This window comes from Ceratotherium simum, chromosome 16, assembly GCF_057802395.1.
Source record: "Ceratotherium simum simum isolate JZ-2026a chromosome 16, ASM5780239v1, whole genome shotgun sequence".
NCBI lineage: Eukaryota > Metazoa > Chordata > Mammalia > Perissodactyla > Rhinocerotidae > Ceratotherium > Ceratotherium simum.
Window position 1 is genome coordinate 9,678,507 of NC_141915.1, and position 20,743 is coordinate 9,699,249.

Below are 20,743 nucleotides of genomic sequence, written 5' to 3' on the forward strand. Positions count from 1 at the left end.
TCCCATGTCCTTTTGACATTCCCCATCCATTTTCAAGTGTTGACTTACTTTCTGGCTCTACAAGATGCTCCAGGTTTATCTTGTATATTTCCTGCCAGTCCTAGAATCAGCCATTTCTCTAAGGAGAACAGGTCCCTTTGATTGGAGAATGGTATTTATAAACCAAGGTCTGGGCGCCACATGTGCTCATTGCTCCTGGGACATCGTTGTTTCTAGGCTCTCTCAGCAGATGGAGCTAGAAAATACGTGTGTGCTTATTAATCCAAGCACATACACACCTTTTTTTCACTCCTATATGTATCTATCTGTATATACATTAAAATCCATGAGTTCATACTGATTTCTCTAATTCCAATCCAACGCCATAAGGTGGGTTCATTCTGGACTTCTCCCTTTCCTTATCTGTAACTTCTTCCTCCAACAGTGAGAAACCAGCTCTCATTATCTATGATATATTTACTTATTTGTTCAATCCCAGCATACAGATAAAGAAGTTTCAGGATTTTTATCCCATGTCCCCATGAGAAACAGGTTTAATAACTAGAAAACAGTATTTTATGTTTTTTTTTTTTTTTGTCTTCAGCCTTACAGTATCCAGTCAAGATACTGTTTTCCAAAGTTACTCAGTTTAGTTCTTTCATTCGCCATCCCTTTCATTGTGGTCATGTGAATCATTTCTAACACAGTTAGGTTAATTTGTTATTGTTTCTCTTCCATTTTTGTCACCTCCCCCCCATATCCTGGTCGATTTATTTATTTAATTTGGGGTATGTAAAATATTTTTCTGTGGTTCTAAGAGTCAAAGCCATGCATAAAGGTACCCCGGATTGTTGCTCCTCATCATCTGCCTTATCTCATTCCCTTATCCTTTCCACCCCTTTCTCACTCCAATCTCCTTAGTTTCTGGTGTATCCTTCCTGCATTGGAAGTGAAAACTAAGAAGTGAAAACTAAGGCAGGAGAGATTCTGCTTTAAGCAGTCACAAGGAGGAGAGGTGGCAGAGAAGGAGGTCAAGCCACAGAGGACGACAGGACAGGACGGGAGAGAGGGAGGAGTGACTAGGACCAAAGTGCGTGGGGTCAGCGCAGGACCACACACCTTGCTGCTTCTCTTATTCCCACCTGTGGGACTAAGGCTTCAAAGCATGGGCGTGGAATATTCCAGAACACCTGGGAAGCAGTGTGGGGTACCCACCAGAGCCAGGAGGCCCATGCTTCCCTGCCTATGAGATGTGGGCCCTCCAGTTCTGCTGTTCTCCTCCTCCCTGCCCCATGTGGGGCTGCCTCAGGACGTTGTACCCAGGCAGACCCTGCCCCTCTGACTAGTCCTGCATATAAGGGAAGATGACCCCTATCTTGATCATCGGATCATGTCAACATGTGAAGAGGTCTCCTTCTGTGCCCTCTGGGGTCCCCCCCCAACTCCAGGCCTCACTGTCCTGTTCAGGGTCCCCAGTAAGGACTCATCCTTACTTGCTCAGAAGAGGAACTTGGAGGTCGGGGCAGGCACCATTGTTGAACGTTTCAACACTACCTCACCGCGGGTAAGGGGGGCATTCGCATTCCCGGCAGCAGCTAGAATTTCACAATAGGAGCTCCTCTTAGCTAGTGGCAACAGGGGGTGGTAATGGGATGCCAGGGGAAGCCAGGCCTTGCTTGCCAAGCCTTTGAAAAAAGGCATCATCCCTGAGGAGGAAGGGGTGCCACCTTCTTCCCCCTTCATCTCCGCCCCAAAGCCACTGGGGTTCTGCTGACAAGTCACAAGAAACGGCTGATGACTGACTCATCAAACGGAAATGAGCGTGCCAAGGGGCCAGGCGGTGAGCCACGGTGTGCTGGGTTAACCCCCGGGGCAGCTCAGCTGAGGATCCCCGGGCTGGGCCCCTCTTTCCCTCAGCTCCCAGGGCCCAGTGCCCTGGGCAAGTTCTGCCGCTGAAAAGAGCTTGAGGCAGCTCTGGATGGCCTCAGGAGGCCAGGGAGGCTGGCACACCCAGAACTCTGCCCAGTGCCCTGGGTACATCTGGCCCATCCATGGAGAAGGTCTTGATTGTCTCCAACGAACAGCCAGAGACACTGAGGCCAGAAGATGGGAAAGTCACAGGGGGCAGGGAAGAAACCTGGGCCAGCAGGCATTGGAGGGGGTGCTGGGGAGCAGCCTTTAGGCTCTGTGAAGGCTGCTCACAGCAGCCCCAGGACACTGTGTCCTGACCCCCTAAGGATAGAGGTGTGGCCGAGGTGGTGTTGGCTGAGAATGTTCATTTCCATCTTTCATTTGCATCAGTTACAGCGGGACACAATAGGGCAGAGTGACTCATTCCTGCCTCGTGACACAACCAACTTGTCCATTTCAGCAGGGACTGGATGGAGGGATCTTTAAACCCAGTTGACATGGTTCAGCCCTTGCTCCAAGCTAGAGAAGGCCTGAGCCTCTCAAGCCACCACCTCAGGTCATGGCCCGGTCCAGCCAAGAGTGCTGCTTCTGTGAGTCCTCATCCTCTCTGCAGGAGGCAGGGCTGTAGTGGGCAGCTGGTGTAGACAGATGGTGGGCTCGAGATTCCCAGCAACTGGGAGTCTAGGTCTCTTAGAGCAAGATCATGTTACAGTTAATTGAGTGTCGCTTGTTGGGGTAGAAACATGAATTGGTTTTACCTTTCCTCCAGTGACTGCATCTGACCGTGCCGAGGGGCAGTGCCCTGTACTGGTCAAGAGCCAGACTCCCTGGGTTCATAGCCTGGCTTTGCCACCTCCTAGCTGTGTGACCTTAGGCAAGTTGTTTAACTTCTCTGTGCCACGGATTGTCCATCTCTTCATCCTGCTCCCTCCAGCTTCCCCCAAAGGTGGTCCAATCCTCAGCCTCTTATTGCTGTTTCCCTCTCCCTTCTGGGGGCCCTCCAGTATCAACAAAACAGCTCAAGTCCAGCTTTTATTCCTAGTATCCACCCCACACATACACACAAGGAGCTCACACCTTTGCCTTCCCCAACAGTAGGCCTGCAAGCTGCCCCTCCTGCTCCTCCTCTTAGCCCTCCCATGGCTCACAGGTGGCACAGAGCAACTCTGCTGGCTGAATGGAGTGAACTGAAAACCAAATGGCAGCATCCCCACCTGGCAGGCATCTGGGCTGAATAAGGGAGTCGCTGCAAGCCCCTCTGCCCTTGGCTTTGGGGAGAGGAAGGAAAGCCCCCAGGAACGCCTGACCTCTTCCCAGTCTTCTTGTATTGCCAGGGAGGTTGGAGCTGTGCCAGGTCTGTACCAATACCTCCCAGCGAGCCCCCAGCATAGTTGCCTGCCCCCATCCCTGACAGCTCACTGAGACTCTTAGAACTTTAGCTTGTATGTCATTGAGAACCTTTTGTGCTGAGATTCGGGCCTCAGCTAATTTGGGAAAATAGAAGTCCTACCCGATACTCTGGTCTGTTTATACCAGTGTCGATTCTCCCAGCTTGGCCCCTACCCCCAGGCTGCCCCTTATCCTCTCTGGGTCTCAGTTCTCCTCCTGTAAAATGAAGGACTGGTGGGGGGCCAACCTCTGAGCTCCCTCCAAGCACCTCCCCTGAGGCTAATAGTAGAAAAATCAGCCTGTGGGGACAGAGGCCAGCCGCTCATGCGCCCAACTCATGGTTTTGAAGGCGCCTGGTCTTCTAGCTCCTTCCAGCAGGCACCGTTAGCCCTGAGCCTGAATAGGACCAAGCTTGAGAGGGTCCTGTGTTTGGGCTGCTACTGAAGGCAGGAGAGCGAGGCCTCCTCACAGTGCTCATTCCCAAGGACAGCCAGGTTCCGGCACGTCCAGGGAGGGAGGGTCCGGGAAACCTGACATCTGCCTGGTCGGGCTCAGGGTCAGCAGACTCACCGCCTGGGCTACCCCTGGAGGAGTCAGCAGACAAAAGGCCCAAAGCCGACTGGGCAAGTGGCCCTGGAAGGACCCAAGGATGTCTTTGGGCATCCAGTTGCACTAATGGGAACACCCCAGGTCCATGGTCCTCAGTCACCAGGGAGAGTTTTTCTGAACTCAGTCCACCACCTCAGCAGCCGGAAGGTGTGGGACCTGGAAGGCTGGTCGGTCCTGGGCCCTGGCCCTGTGCTCCAGGGTCTCAGTCCTTGGCAGGCTCGTTCCTGCGTGCAGAACTTTGCACATGCTCTCTCCTCTTTCTGGAACATTCTTCCCCCTCACTTCTCTCCTGGCTTCCTCATCCAGCTTAAATGTCCCTTTCTGAGAGGCTTCCCTGACCTCCCAGCGATCTGGAGTGGACTCCCCATTCGGCCCCTGCACAGCACCATCACTTTCTTCACAGCATATGTCACCTCCTGCAATGGCTCTTTCTTTGTCTGTTACATTGTTTAATGTCTACGTCTCCCTCCAAGGAGCATGCCGGCTTCATTCACTGCCGTGTCCTCCGTGCCTGGCATATAGTAGGTGCTCAGTAAATACATGAAAGAATGAATGCCTGCAAGCTGCTCCCTGTGCGCCCACCACTGCCCCATCCCAGGGATGACATGAAGTGATGCTGCACAGCTCACAAAGGGCTTTTGTTTCCCTCGGGGGACACGTAGTTCCTCCCAGTCTGGGGACGTAGGGGGATTTGCCTACAGGGCCCGCGAGAGCTGAATGCTGCAGTCGTGCGGCTGGATCCACGTTAGGATTCATAGCTCTTTGCATGTCGTTTGCATGGCTCAGCTCTGAGCTCCGTGCTTCTGCTTGTGGTTTCCTGGTCCGTCCCCAGGTCCACAGAGCTGGACTGCTGCTTCCTCAGCCTCTCTCTGTGACCTGACCTGCCCGGCCCGCGACGGAGTCTGCCTGGATGGGGTGAGCGCAGCGAAATGCCTAAGGCAGAGACTGATCGTGGCAGAGACTGATCGTGGCAAAGACTGTAGCATGATAGCTTTCGTGTCTTGAAAGCTTGCTCAGCATATCCACTCTGGCATTTAACCTTCCCTCAGCCCTGTGGGGTTAGGACCATCGTCATCTCCATTTTACAGATAAGTAAACTGAGGTTCAGAAAGTTGAAGAATTTGCCCAGTCGCACGGCTGGCAAATATCGGAGTCGAGATTTGAGTCCAAGTCTGTTGATGCCAGAGGCCAGGCTCATTCACTGTGCTAAACTACCTGTCACGGCTTCCCGAGGGACCCAGGAGCCCTCCCACATAACTAAGAAGCTGGGTTGGCCCTGCTGGAGGCTCTCAGAATTTCGCACTTCGCACAGTTCCCCATCTCGTGCTAAAACCCCTTCTTAAATCCCCTCCTCAGCAGCCCCCCTGCCCGAGCTAAGCACCCCTGTTCTCCCCTCAGGAAAACAAAGGAGAGAGGCCAAGCGAGGTCTCTGAATAACGTAACATTGCCAAGCTTCAGAGAAAGCAAAGAAAAATGGCCAAAGTGGAAGTGAGGGCAGAAAAGGAACAGGTGCCCGTGGCCTGGGCATCCAAGCAGAGGGTGTGGCGGGGTGGGGGACGTGTGAAGGCAGCCCCCACCGGGCCTCAGCGTCGGAGCACCCAGCACACTGAGGGAGACTCTGTGGCCTTCTCATCAGGAGCAGGCTCCCTGCCCGTCCCTGAGGGATGGGGGATGCAGGCCTGGAAGTTCAGAAAAAGTCCCCCACGTGATTCTGATCTTTCCCTTGGGATCCTCCTACCCAGCCCACTGTGGTCTGGGCACTCCCTGGGCTCCTGGAGACCCGGCCACTGCCCAGTGGGGCAGGCCGGCCCCTGTCCGCCTCTCAGCTGCCATCCCTGACCCCTCGCTTCCTGTAGCTCTGTGCTGTGGGGCTGCAGGGGTGCTCAGTCCTGCCCTCAGGCAGCACCTCCATGAGCCAGTCCAGCACTGGAGGCAGCCGGAGGCCCCCTCGTGTGGCGCCCACAGCATTGCAGCCATAGCAGGGCTGGTGGCACTGGGCTATGAGTGCCCGTTGTCTCTGCCATCTGCCCTGCTGGCCCATGTGCTCCTCGAGCCTGGGCTCTCCAGGCCGACCAGTGTCTGTCCCCCATGCAGGCGATGACTCAGGATGCAGCCAGGGGCCACGACGTGCACGGAGGACCGCATCCAGCATGCCCTGGAGCGCTGCTTGCACGGGCTCAGCCTCAGCCGCTGCACCACCTCCTGGTCAGGTAGGTCCCAGGGAGCTGGGGAGGCATCCTTAGGGCCCAAGGAAGCCTCAGGGGCTGCGGTGAGCACTGGACCAGGCACGGAAGCTGGCAGATTCTGGCTCCAACCCTGTCTGTGTGACCTGAGCAGGGCCCTGGACCCCACCTGGGCAGGTGCTCGGCGCACACCTGAAGGAGGGCAGGCCCTCAGTGTGTGGCAGTTTCTCCAGTCTCCCGTGCTGTCTTCCTCATCCTCCTCAGACCTGTAGCTCGCTTCCTTAGCATGTGCTAGAAGCACAGCTCCTGAAGAAGGTATTGACCTGCTTAGAAAAACCACAGCTGCTGATTCTGAAAGAGCAGCTGTGAATTCATAGACAGCTCTCCCCAGAATTCTCCTGTTTACTTGGTTTCTAGTTCCCTCCACAGCCCCATCCTCCTCTTCCCTGTAGAACAAGGGAGAATCTCAGCAGAGCTTCAGGGAGCAGGAAGCCTCCATGTTCCATGTTCCCCAGGCCTGAGAAATGGGGGTATCCACAAGCTGAGGCAGTTGTGTCTCTGAAGGCTGGTGCCTAGTTGTAATAATTCCTTATGCTTGTAAAGATTTTTCACCACCCGTATCTCACTTGCCTCTGTAACTACCCCATGAGATAGACACCCACTGCTCCTTGAACATACCTGGTTCCTTCCTACCTCAGGACCTTTGCACTTGCTGCCTGGAACTCTTCCCTGAGAACTGCGCATAGCTGGCTCTTTCTCATCCAGGTCTACGCTCAAATGTCACCTCCTCTGAGAGGCTTTCCTTGGCCTTTGGAATTAAACAGATCTGGATTAAAACTGTCTCTCATTGGCTGTCTAAACTTGTGCAAGTCACTTAACCTCTCAGGACCTCGCCTGCTTTGTCCGTGAAATGAGAATAATAACAGGAACCGCTTCCTGAAGGGAGGGTGAAAGACCCAATGGAGATAATGTATGCAAAGGCCTTGCGCCTTATTGACGCACAGTAGGCAGTCTGTAAATGGCGGTTTTCTTCTTTCTTGCCTCCTACCCCGGTTTTGATGGAGCCTAAGCTTATAGAATTGAGGGGCCATCATTCAGTAAAAGAATACAAAAATAACTGACTTTTGCCAATTTTACAAAAACCTGTGACCACGTGACACTGTTTGGGCCTCCACGACCTTGGAAGGAGCCTGAGTACATGAGGGAGCCTGGAGCCTAAACTCGGTGACACTCACGGTCAGGCCACGTCCGTCCCTGCTGCTCTCACTCCCCGCCACACACACACCACACACACACACACACACACACACACACACACACAGGCCTCTGTCATCACCCCTTTAATTTTTAGGGGTTTACCCTTGCTGACTGCAGGGAAACAGAGACTGACAAAATAAGAGAGTCTGGGGAAGTTGCAGAGTGACGAAGCGCCCATTGTAGCTTTCAAAACATAAATGAATGTAGCTTCCCCTTCCCAAGCTCCGTTGCCAGGTGTCCTGGGAAGTCCCATGGCTGTCGCAGACTCAGCCTTGTGTCCTGGGGTGGAGTGCCCTGTGGCTCCTCTCCTGATTCTTGCAGAGATCTCTGCGTTCACCCTCCTTCCCTGCATCTCGGAGGTTCTGGCTCCCCCTGTAGGAAAGCAGGGCAGGGCAGGCTGTGGGCACAGGTGCTCTCCAGAGGCTGGGGGAGCAGAACCCCGGCCCGTTCGTTGTCCTCTGGGATGGGCGGGGGATCCTAGCCCATCTCGGTGTCCCTGAGCCTCCTGTATACGCAGGAGTAAGAAAGTTGTCATTGTGTCTTGATGGGGCATGGTAGGGTTGAGTGTTGATCCAGAATTTTCTGACTCTTACTTTAGAAAGGGATGCCCCAGTACAGTCCCAGGGATTCCCACGTCTCTCCAACCCCAAACTGACGACTGGTCTCTCTCTCCCTTCCCAGCTGGGCTGTGTCTAAACTGCTGGAGCCTACAGGAGCTGGTCAGCAGGGACCCGGGCCACTTCCTCATCCTCCTCGAACAGATCCTGCAGAAAACCCGAGAGGTGAGGGGTTGAAGGGCAGAGCTGGGATCGGCCTCGTAGAGTCGACAGATAGGTTCCCAGAGAAGGTCAGTTTTGGGGTGCCTGTCCCACCAAAGGGCTTGGCAAAGGCACTGGGAACCTAGAATCTTTCTGTTTCAGGGGTGCTTGTGAATGGAAGTTGCTAGGAAGGGGTGTGGTCCTTTCAATGAGAACACGAGACACATGAAGCAAGGTCCTGAGTTTAAGCTGCTTCCTAAGACAGACATTGCTTGTAAGACAAGGAATTGACTAGAAAGGAAAGAGGAAGCTCTACCGAATTCCTTTTCTCAAAAAGATCCATAAAAACAAAGACATGACAGAGAAAACTGATTGGGAAGTATACTGAGACCTCCTCTAACAGTTCAATAAGTAGATTTTTATGACTAAGAAAAGGAGTGCATTGAATGCTGAGCTGGGCTGGGGTTCCAGAACAGCTGTGTGTCCCTAAAGAGGATTCTGGCTCTTTTGTAGAGAATTCTCTTTTAAGTTTTGTTTTGAATACATGACTGAGTTGGAAAACATGTGACTTTTTCAGTCAGCTGTCCCTTTGCAAGTCTTGGTTTATCAAGACCCCCAAGGTGCCTGTTCTGGCACCACCATTTACCTGGTGCTGTTGTCCCCTGATCACAAGCAGACCAACTCAGAAGAGCCAAACCAGCTCTGGAGTGCTTAACTTATAAACTCCAATATAAAGGATCAACTACCGTGTATCAATAGGGGAGGGTTCTGTAGAAAGGGCTGAGCAGCAGATGTATCAGACACATGGTCTATTCAGGGTAAAGAGAAGGAGAATTCTAAATTTGAGCCTGCTGAGGTCACCAGGCACAGCAGAGAGGGTGAGGCTTTCTGTGTGTCTTCAACCCCGACGAGTTCCAGAATGGGCCAAGAGACCCTTATCATTTGGACCAAAGAATTCTAAATCGTGTGTGTATGTGGTGTGGTGGGTGGGCTCTATCAAAGAGATGATTCAAAAAGGAATAAGCAGAACTTGTAAACAAATACGGGAAAATGTTGCCTCAATTATAATAAAATAAATGCAAAAGGGAACCATAATGAGACAGCCTTTGCCTAGCAAATTAGCAAAAAAATTATAATAACCAATGCAGGGAAGGGTTATAGTGAAACTGGTACTTTCATACAAGATATGATAAATTGCAAAATCCTTTTGGAAAGCAATTTGGCAATATGTTTCAAAGATCATAAATATATTTATAGTCTTTGATCCATTGATTCCACTTCTTGAATACTATCCTAGATAAATAATCCAAATTATAGAAAAAGGAATGTGCACAAAGGTTTTCAATGCAAAAGTATTTAAAATAGCAAGAAAATAATCTTAAATGTCTAAAACAAAACTAATAGATTATGGAGATCTACTGGAAGGAATATTATACAGCTAATAAAAATGATGGATATTATCCAAAGGTATAAACAAAACTTAATATATAATAAAATTGGACCAGTAAGATTTATTAATTGTTTTAGGGGAAATTGACTAAAGATTTGGAAAAGTACAGAGTGAGAGTCCCCATTCACACCATACAGCAGATGGAATTCTAGGTGGATTAAAGATTTAAATTTAAGAAAATGAAGCTTGAAAGAAAAAAAGAAAAAATATGTGAATATTTACATGATCCTTGCATGCAAAAGCAAAACTCCATAAAGGAAAAAATTAAAACTTGTAATTTCTGTACATAAAAAAATTTTATAAAATTAAAAGACAAACAACAGGGCCAGCCTGGTGGCACGGTGGCTAAGTTTGTGTGGTCCGCTTCGGCGGCCTGGGGTTTGTGAGTTTGGGTCTTGGGTGCAGACCTACACACTGCTCATCAAGCCATGCTGTGGCGGCATCCCATATACCAAATAGAGGAAGATGGGCACAGATGTTAGCTCAGGGCTAATCTTCCTCAGCAAAAAGAGGAGGATTGGCAATGGATGTTAGCTCAGAGCCAGTCTTCCTCACACACACACACAAAAGACAAACAACAAATTGGAAAAAATATTTACAACACAAATAACAGGTAAATGTATAACCAGAAGAGAAAAAAAGTTGATCTTAGAGGCCATGTAGCAAAACAGAAATTCATAATATTATATGTAAAAGACATTAAAATTAAAAATATATACACTACGATTACAACTCTGTAGAGGAGAATATATACAGGAAAATGGTGTAAGGAGAAGTACATTGAAACACTAGCTGTGGCTGAGTTTGGAAGGGGGTTATTGTGAGTGCTTTCTTTTTTTTTAACTTCTATTTTTTGTCTTGTGGTTACGCTGCTTTTCACTTAAAGAAAGAAAAGAAAGAATAGAACAAGAAAGTGCTGCTCTGTTCTGCACCCTGTGAATGAGCCTCACCCCTCCTCCCCTGTCCTCCCCACAGGTCCTAGAGAAGGGCACCTATGACCTCCTCGCCCCCCTGGCCCTGCTCTTCTACTCCACTGTCCTCTGTGTAAGTTCCAGGGTGGGCCAGGCTGGGGGAGGGAAGAGGGGAGGGACTACAGGCAAAGAGGGGAGGGAAGAACAAACACCATGGGGGCCGTAGCCCTCACACCTCTACAGATTAACACAGAGAAAGAAACTGTCAAACACTGATGCTTGAAATGCGTGTCAACCCTCTGATGGCTTCAGAGCAGCCGTCTTGAGGGGCCTCCACTAACTCCACGTGGACACCATTTTGCCTAGCATATCTGGGCTCCCATAGGGGAACTGCTGTCACAGCGTGGTCACAAGCCACGAAACAGATTCTGTGGAGAGATTTTATGTCCACCACAATTTGTACCCCAGGGGTCATTTTCACCCAATGTGCTCATCCTGTATTCACCAGACCGGTGGCACCAAATGACTCCATGTACATTGAGTCAATCCACTTCAAAGAGCAAACATTTGCCTCTAGTGTGGATATTTAAATAAAGGTGGTTTAGGCACTAAAGACCATTCCCCAAAATGAGTGGCAGCAGTGGCACCTGGCTGCCACTCATTTGGGTGACCACCAAGGTGACAGCTTTTCAGCGAGTCACTCTCACGTATGGGGTAAGTGCTATGTTTGGTAAAAACAAAGCCCTCACAATAGAGACACCCCTGGGCGCCATCTTGCCCATCTGTAACTCACTCCCTGTGGGTAACTTCCAGTTCTTCCTGACCTTGTCCTTGGATGTACTGCTGCCAGGAAACGTGTGCCCTTTGTGGAACATTCCAGAAAAAGAGCAGGGTCTGTTCTGGAATATCAGTGAGCTTTCTCTCACCCAGACCTCTCTGCTTGCCGCTCCCTCTCCATCCCAGACACCACACTTCCCGCCAGACTCAGATCTCCTTCTGAAAGCAGCCAGAACCTACCACCGATTCCTGACCTGGCCTGTTCCTTACTGCAGCATCTGCCAGGAACTACTCACCTTCATCGATGCTGAACTCAAGGCCCCAGGTAAGTGTTGAGGCGGCAGGTATGTGGGGCAGGAATCATGCGGTCAGGAGGTTTCCAGCTCTTCTGAAACTGTTCTTTGGCCACGACTCTCCTCACCTCATATCCTTCAGCTCATCTCTGCCCATGGCCTGCTTCAAACCCGTGGAGTCTCCTCTTCGTGGTGCTGTGTGTACCATGCGCGCATCAGTATCAGATGGCTGAAAGCAGCAAACACAGGCGGTAACTCCAGGAGGAATTCTTAGGGGAAGCTGAGCAGAGGTTCGAGGCAAGGAGATCCCACGACCTGGTCTGTGCCTGTGCTCTGGTTAGCCAAGGGGCCTCAGAGGCTGCCTAGGCCAGGCAGAGAAACCCCCACAATATTGACAGAGGCCCTTGTTTCTTCTCTTTGCCTCAGGAGCAAATAGGGAAATGCATGTGTGGATAGATTCGGTCCTGGCCGGCGAAGGAGGCTGGTGCTGGGAATGGACAGGTTGGTGGGCACCATGACAAGTGTGGACAGGGCCTGGTGCTAAGTTTTCATGGGTTCTGAAAGTAGGAGTTCTTGAGAAATTGCAGGTACTATAATAGACATGAAAACGAGCTCTAAGAAAACTGTTGCAGAGCAAGAGAAAACATAATTAAGTATGATTTACTGAGAGGTGGCCCCATACTAAAGTTATTCATCACATCAGTAGCTTAAAGGAATCAAGTCCCATAAACATCCCAGTAGATGCCTCTAAAACATTTGATAAAACTCAGCATCCATTCCTGATATTCAAAACCCCTCTAATATATGGAAACTATTAATATATGGAAGTGTGCTTAATAAGGCAACAGCCCACAGTGAAATACTAGAGGCATTTCCATTTAAGTCAATAATCTTCCTCTTCATGCTTATAAGTATTTTGCCTATGCAAAAAAAAATAATAAAGCATATTTCCTCTTTCAGGGAAGATAACATTTTAATTACATAGAGATCAAACAATTGCTTATCTGTCAAGACTAAGAGAATCACCTGAAAGATAGTCAGACAGGCAGCTAAGAGCTTTCCCATATAACAACACTAACCAGTAAGAAAACATAATGGGAAAAACAATTTACAATGGCAACTAAAAATATAAAAGAAATGTGAATAACCTAAAACAACTTAACTGAGGGGTAAATAATTTAAGAGACATGTTGCTAGATTGAGTCAATATTGTGGTAACATCAGGTGTTATGGAAATAAATGTAATTGCAATCAAAATACCCACAATATCTTTTAAAATTTAACAAAATAGATAAAGTCTATCTGAAAGAATAAATGCTCTACAGTAGCATTTCTTATGTATTCTTTTTTGTGTGTTTGTGAGCTAACATCTGATGTTAGCCCTGAGCTAACATCTGTTGCCAATCCTCCTCTTTTTGCTGAGGAAGATTGGCCCTAGGCTAACATCTGTGCCCACCTTCCTCTACTTTATATGTGGGAAGCCTGCCACAGCATGGCTTGATAAGCAGTGCACGGGTCTGCGCCTGGGATCTGAACCTGCAAACCCCAGGCTCCCGAGATGGAGCGCGTGAACTTAACCACTACACCACTGGGCCGGCCCCCTATTTATGTATTCTTTTTTGTTTGCTTGTTTTTGTGAGGGAGATCAGCCCTGAGCTAACATCCATGCCAATCCTCCTCTTTTTGCTGTGGAAGACTGGCCCTGGGCTAACATCCGTGCCCATCTTCCTCCACTTTATATGTGGGACGCTGCCACAGCGTGGCCTGACAAGCAGTGCTTCGGTGCACGCCCAGGATCCGAACCCCAGGCCACCAGCAGCGAAGCGCGCGCACTTACCCGCTATGCCACGGGGCCAGCCCCTATTTATGTATTCTTAAAGAAGAGTAAGAATGGGATATGTCCCTTACTGGGTCTTTGAAGGTACTCTAAGGCTATCATTATTAAAATAGTACACTATTGGTATAAGAACAGATAAATTAATGGAACAAAATAGACTAGCTAGAAATGTTAAATATATAAAAATTTATTATATGACAAAGTGGCATCCTTTTAAATCAGTGATGGAAAAAACCAATCATTTAATAAGTGGTGTCAGGATGATTGACAGACCATAAAAAATGAGTTAGAATTCTATCTCCAAAAAAAAATTGAGTTCTATACCAAACATAAAAATAACTTGCAGATGGATTAAAGGTTTAAGTGTGGAAAACAAGTCCATAAGCGTAATAGAAGAAAAACAGGTTACATGAGCCTACAGCAGAGAAGAGTTACCAAACATGACCCCCAAGGCAAAAATTATAAAAGAAAAGGCCAGCACATTAGAGAGTATAAAATTTAAAGCTTTTATATGGCAAAACTCACTATAAGTGAAAGGTAAATGACAAACAGAAAAATATTTGCAATAAAAATTAATATTCACACCCATGAAGAGTTCTTTTGAGTCAATTTAAAAATAGGCAAACACACCAATGGAAATATGAATAAAAGACATGACTCAAACACATAAAAACGAACCCTAAGCAGCTGAGCAACACCCCCAAAATAGTCACCCTCGCTCGTCATGAAGAAGATGCAAAACTAAACAGTGAGACACCTTTTTTCCCCTGTGAAATTGGCAAAGATAAAAAAAGAACAAAAATACCAGTGTTGATCAGGAAAAGGGGGCTGTGTTCTCTAAAGCATTACAAAGAATATCTTTTCACCCAGTAATTCCATTCCTAGAAATTCATCCTGATGAATAATTATGGATGTGCAAAGATTTATCTACAAGGATGTTCATCGCTGCACTCTTTCTAATAATCGACCAATTCCAAAAAACCTAAATCTTGTACGTAGTTGAGCATATTGTGGCAAAGTCGTTTGGTGGAATGCTATTCAATCATTAAAAATGATATTGTAGAAATAGAGTTACTGAGATCAAAAGAGGTTGAGTAACTTGAGTAAAAAAAGCAGGCCCCTGAATACTATGCATGTTGCAATTCCAGTTTTGTTTTTTCTTTTAAATCTGTATACGCACCAGGCCCTGTTTAGTACTTACAGCACTTCATTCTCATATACGCATTAAACACACACAGGACAGAAGTACCAAATCTTACTCCCCAACAACTCGTGAACCCTAGAAAGCTCGGGACTGAAGCTTTGTGTGTCAATTCCTTTGGGGGGTGCATGACTTCCTTCCCCAACCAGTCAGCTGATCTGTCTTCCCCCAACCAATAAGCTGATCCCTCTTCCCCCAACCAATCAGCTGTCTGTTGTTACAAAGGAGCAGAGCAGGCTATCCCCAACATCTATCTATTACACAGACTTCGCCTCATGGTAGAGACTTGGGTGGAAAAATTAAATTAGGAAGGCCCTGAGGAGAAGGGCTTGGACTAGGAAAGGTACTTGGGCACATGATGAATAGACAGTCAGCCAACCTAACTTTCTAAGGCAACCGAAATGAACAACCCAGTTTATGGTTAATCTCTTTCATTCTCTTCCTCCCCTCTGCCCTCCAAAACGAACAGATCTAGATCGCTTCTGGGCTTCTTGCTGGTGACCAGAATTCCTTCAACAAGAATGGAAAGCTTTTCTTCCCTTCTATAATTTAGACGGAAAGGATTTAAAATGCACATACCTTGGCAGGGCCTTTAGTCTATACTAAAGATTTAAATGACTCTGTCTTACTTTGTAATGGGTAAGGGAGAGGTTGGGTTGGGGGAAGGCTGTCACCTGCGTGCGAGGAGACCGCTTCCCAGTTTCACATAGAACCAACTGGCTCTCCTTAGCTGAATGCATGCCATGCCTTGAGATGTTTTTGTGGGCAGCTGAGAAGGAACTCCATTCTGGGCAGCCCAGCAAGCAGATGTGGGGCAGAGGGGCGGGCTGTGGTGAAGCCCAGACTCTGGGACAATGGGGTTCTAAGGCTGGGGAACAAGACCCAGGCAGAGCAGCAACTGGAGATGGAAATGGAATGAGGGTCCTTTGTACTCGAGCAGGGAGGACCCTAGGAACCCTCGTCACTAACTGCCGAGGGCCTTCCTCTAAACATTGCCCCTGTGACCAGGTGAGGCCTCAGATACCCGGTGACTGAGGAAAAGGTAAAAGCCTAGAGAGGGAGGCTTGGCCAGGCTGCCTGTGCTAGGAACTTCTCTCCCAGGGAACACAGAACTGGAATAGGAAACCCTTAACTCCTCATGTCAGAGAGTCAATTTCAAACAGTTAAAAAACCCAACACATGCAAATGTATCGTGAGCTGGGGTCAAAGACAATTCAACTCGTTGCTGAGGGAACCAGCAAGACGGTAGAGCTGGTTTAAAGGAGGGGATAAGAAACTGATAGAAGTTTCTTATGTAAGCTAGAATAAGATTGCAAAATTAGTTAATACTGTATAGGGGAATAAAACCATAACCTTTGAGGTTATATTTTCTACAAATAAAAACTAACCATCTCACATCCACAAGTTAGGTTCTAATTTCACAGAACCTGAGCCCTCATCAGTAGCAAATAGAAAGTTAAACCAAATTACCTTCTTCTACATGACCTTTAAGTGGGCTTGTTAGAAAATGCTTTAGTGTGACTTTGTAAGGTGGTAATATCGTTGCCTTATTGCTGTCTGTCCCACCCCCAGTGATCCCCACTGAGGGAGGCAATGGAAGAAGTGGGGGGGGGGGCAGGAAGGGAGACCAGGGACAGAGCTCAGGGAGGAGAGACAGGCTGAATCACGTAGTCCTTACCAGTACTGGGTACCAGGCCTTTGTGGTTTCAAATCCTGGAGCCGTGGGGCCTTCAGCAAGACACTTAACTTAGAAGAGCCTCGGTTTCCTCATCTGTAAAATGAGAGTATAATAACGCCTCCCTCTCAGAGCAGTTTGTGAGGGTAATGCTGGCCTACATTGATTGCGCGTTGCTGGGGGCAGTAGGGTTTGGAGTGGTGTTAGCTCAAGAGACGGGTCCTGGCAAGGTCACAGGGAGAAGATAACAAGGGAGCTGGGGAGCTGGGCCCTCCACCCATGGAGCCTTAGGGAGTCAGTTGCCATGGAGATGAGTGAAACAGTTTCTCCCACTTTGATGTGGCTGGGTGGCAGAGGAAGCTGGCGGGTTATCAAGCCTGTGGGCCTCCCTCTTCTTCCTGACTCCACCCCCAACAGGGTCGCCTACTGCCTCCACTTTGGGGGTGGCAGGAAACCTCACGTCAGTGCTGTCGGGGCCTGCCCACCACAGCCCTCTTGGGTTCAGCCCACATGTTTGTTGAATACTTACTCTACACAGCTGTGCAGACCATAATACTTGCCTACAAAGAATTTATCTGTAACCCTGAGGGGCAACAGCAGGCGTCATATGTGTGGGTCACTCTGCAGTTTTCAAAGCATGCAGACCTCCATGATTGCATCTCATCCAGGCCACAGCCCTAGGAGTGAGAGGGAAAAGCAATACCATTCCCATTACACACATGAGACAACCAAGACTCAGGGAAATTCAGTGTTTCTTGCCCAAGCGATAAAGTCAATTGTGAGAGAAGGAACATGGGCCTTGGTATGACAAGGACCTATGCTTCGTCACTTATTAGCCGATGACCTTGGACAGGTTACATAAGCTCTCTGAGCCTACTTGTCAAAAGTAGGACTGTAATTGTTGTTGATGATGATGATGGCAGTGATGGCGATGGTTGCATTTACTGTGTGCTTATGGTGCATTATACACTGCGAAGGGCCGGTCTCCTCCATCCTCAGAACATCCCCCTGCGTAGTTACTGTTATTCCCATCTTTTAGAGGATTAAACTGAAGGCTAGACGGTTAAGTAGCTTTTCCATGGTCACATGGCTAACAAGAGTTTTGTTTGATTCCAAAAACCATATTCTTTGACTCCAAAAACTACATCCTCATGTTTGCAACAAGCTGTTTCTACCAAGAGGCACAGGTAGGTGACTGTGCGTGACGGAAAGACCCTGCGCTGCCCTGGCTGCCCAGCACTTTCCGCCCTTGGGCAATGTCTCCTGCCCCTTTTCCTTTCACTTGTTGCCTTCCCACCCTCCAACCTCCTGTCCAAGCTTGAACACACCTGCCATCAGCTGGTGGCCAGTGAATTCAGCTGGTGGCAGGTGAATTTTGGGTGTTCTTCAGTGGCAATAAGTTTCTCTTGGGATATTACTTGGGACATTTGCATTTTCTACTTCTTGTCTCTGATTATAGAATGAAAGGTTTAGACGCCTTGAAAGAAAGTCAAACATCATTGACTAGTAGGGGGGGTTCTGTGTTGTTTTTACTCACAGAACATTCTGACACGCCAACCAATTCTCCAACTCTCTGGGCACCAGCTGGGTGTCCAATGATTCAATTCAGTTTTGACACTCACTACCTGGAGTTAGCGCAGACCCACAGGTTAAGGGCTTAGTCCCACAGACTGGCCCCACATCAGATGTCAGTCACAAGTCCGGGCCTCCCTTACTTCTGACCAACCAGCTACAAATTGTGCGTTCTCATGACCCCCTCCTCAGGTTCAGTAATCTGCTAGAATGGCTCATAGAACTCAGGAAAGCACTTTACTTACATTTACTGGTTTATTATAAAAGATATCATAAAGGATACAGAGGAACAGGCAGATGAAGAGGTACATAGGGTGAGGTCCAGAAGGTTCCCAAGTGTAGGAGCTTCTGTCCCTGTGGAGTTGGGCTACACCATCCTCCTGGCACGTGGATGCATTCACCAACCCGGAAGCTCTCCAAACCCTATTATTTAGAGTTTTTATGGAGATTCTATTAAGTTGGCATGATTAATTAAATCTTGGCCATTGGTGATTAACTCAATCTCCAAGCCCCTCGCTTCTCCCTGAAGACTGGGGTGGAGCTGAAAGTTCCAACCTTCTCATCACATGGTTGGTTCCTTCAGGGGACCAGCCTCCATCCTGAAGCTGTCTAGGGGCCCACCGAGAGTCACCTCAGTGGCATAAACTCAGGTCCAGTTAAAAGGAACTTGTGATAAATAACAAAAGATGGTCCTCTCACCACTATTACTCAGGAAATTGTAAGGGTTTTAGGAGCTCTGTCCCAGGAACTGGGGACGAAGACCAAATATATATTTCTTCTTATATCACAGTGTCACAGGGGGAGATCCGTTTCATTCTTGACCCTTTTCTGATAAGAAGCCAGGGTGAGGCACACAACTGGCAGGGGGGAAACTGTATAATTGAAATCTAATCTCTACTTTTTAAAGTCTTAATCATGATTGACTAAAAGCATTTTCAAAAAAAGGATTAAAAATAATGCTTAAAAATTTGAGTATTTGATAGCACAATGTCAATGAAACAGATTTTTACAATTAAAAGCAGTAATTAGGAAGCAGACAACATCACTTATATGGTATTCTTGCCTAACCTCATTCCAATCGAGGGACATTCTACAGTAACTGATCAGGACTCTTGTCAAGATCATGAAAGACCAGGAAAAATTGACGAACTGTTATAGACTGGAGGAGGCTAAGGAGAAATAACTAAGTGCAACATGGGATCCTGGATAGGAACCTGCAGCTGGAAAAGGACATTAAGACCAAATATATATTTCTTATTATATCATAGTATCAGAGGGAGATTTAGGGAAAGGAGTGGAGGGCAGCTGTTCCAGAATCACAGGGTGTGATGAGCTAGGACTAACTTGGCTGCCTATAACAGAAAGCCCAAAATAACAGTGGCTTAAACTTATGGGGGTTTATTTTCCTCTTACATTAAAAACACAAAATCCAGAAGGCAGTCCAGGGTTGACACAGTGGTCCCATAAACCTTCCAGACCAGCCTTCTCCCATCTTTCTGCTCCGCCACCCTTAGCAGGAAACATCATTCTCAAGGTCACTTCATGATCTAAGATGGCTGCTGGAGCTCTGACCATCATGTCCCCATTCCAGTTAAGAGAAAGGAGGAAGTGGGGGAGGGGTTGTAAAAAGGGGTCTTTCAGAAGCCTTACCCAACACCTACATGGGAGGATGAGAGATGTGACTTATCAACTAGATCCATTGCCCAGTGTCCTATTAGTAAAGAAGAAGAGGGATGGGTGTTGGGTCGATGCCTAGAAGTCTCTGCCGTATATGACTTACTATAAGATTGGCCTGGAAGACCCGGACTGGTCCCGGGTGGCGAAAGGGCTGGGGTGGCAGGTTTCACGTCACTCACCCCCAGGCCTGGTGGCTCTGCAAGGCTGGCGGCCTCATCCCACAGGCATTTTCGCGGCATTGCTGCACTTGTACAGAACAGCATGTCTTTTTTTCACCATTGGCCTATTTATTCCAAGAACCAAATCCACTCTGCCTGCGTGGAGTTCTGCCCGTGGTTTCCTTCCCCTCAGTATCTTCCTCTCGCCTCCTAACCTGCACAGGCCACATCCCTTCCCAGCCTGCAGCTCTCTGCTCCCAGAATCCGCTGTCGGGGTTCTGAGTGTTCCTTGTTACGCCCTCCCCCACCTTTATTTATTCACAATGAAGGCTGTGCTTCCCTTCCTGCCCAGGGCCCCAGTCCCCAATTCCCCCAGACTCTCTGGAATCCTGGACCCCAGAGCTGGGGGACAGGAAAGTGCCACTCAAGGGACCCCTAGAAAGGAGGAAAGTATAAGAGAAACCCATCTGCTGGAGTGTTTGTGTCAGGGTATGATGTAGAGCAGACTCTCCAGCTATCACACGGGAGCTGACGTTAACCGTGGATCCTGGAGAGGAACGCAGGGTCGTCTCGTGCTGGATTGTGATACAGTTAAGGCTGGGCTTCTTCCCCCACTTCATGTGAGCACTGCTGACTCCAGGGAATCGTGATGCTTGCCTTCGAAGGAGAAGACTGACAGGCAACTGGGTCAAGGTGTTGCTGCCTGCCTCACATGAGCCCACGTACCATGCCACGTCCTCAGCACGGATGTGTCCGTAAGAGCATCATCAACTCAGTACCAGCTCTTGCTTGGTGACACAAGCAGTGATTGTCATGCATCCTCTGTCTTTATAGTCAGCTGTCCTATGCAGAATGGCCATTTTGAGTCACAACTTAGAAACGGCCGGAAGCTTAGATGGGTAAACGAGGCCGGGATTGTGAAGGGGCTTGCGTGCCTGGGCAAGGCGTTTGAACTTCACTGTGACTACCCGCTGCCTGCTCCCGCCCGCCAGTACCCACCTTTGCCCAGATGAGGTGGCTCTTTCTACTTACTACTTGCTAGGACCTGACACAGGAACAACCTACGCAAGTTTTATGTTCGGCCCTTGGGCCAGCCTTGGTCTGAG

The 20,743-nt window shown here is 48.5% G+C and overlaps 1 protein-coding gene across 2 annotated transcripts in view; it reads left to right on the forward strand.

Moving 5' to 3' along the window:
• PIK3R5 (phosphoinositide-3-kinase regulatory subunit 5) overlaps nt 1-20,743 on the forward strand; it is a 72,801-nt gene that overhangs the window by 38,198 nt on the left and 13,860 nt on the right. For both annotated transcript variants that reach the window (XM_004433071.3, XM_087440424.1), the window contains exons 2-5: nt 5,983-6,098; nt 8,010-8,110; nt 10,512-10,580; nt 11,411-11,549. In XM_004433071.3, coding sequence (XP_004433128.1) covers nt 5,996-6,098; nt 8,010-8,110; nt 10,512-10,580; nt 11,411-11,549 — 412 coding nt within the window. In that variant the 5' untranslated portion in view covers nt 5,983-5,995. The remainder of the gene's footprint in view (nt 1-5,982; nt 6,099-8,009; nt 8,111-10,511; nt 10,581-11,410; nt 11,550-20,743) is intronic.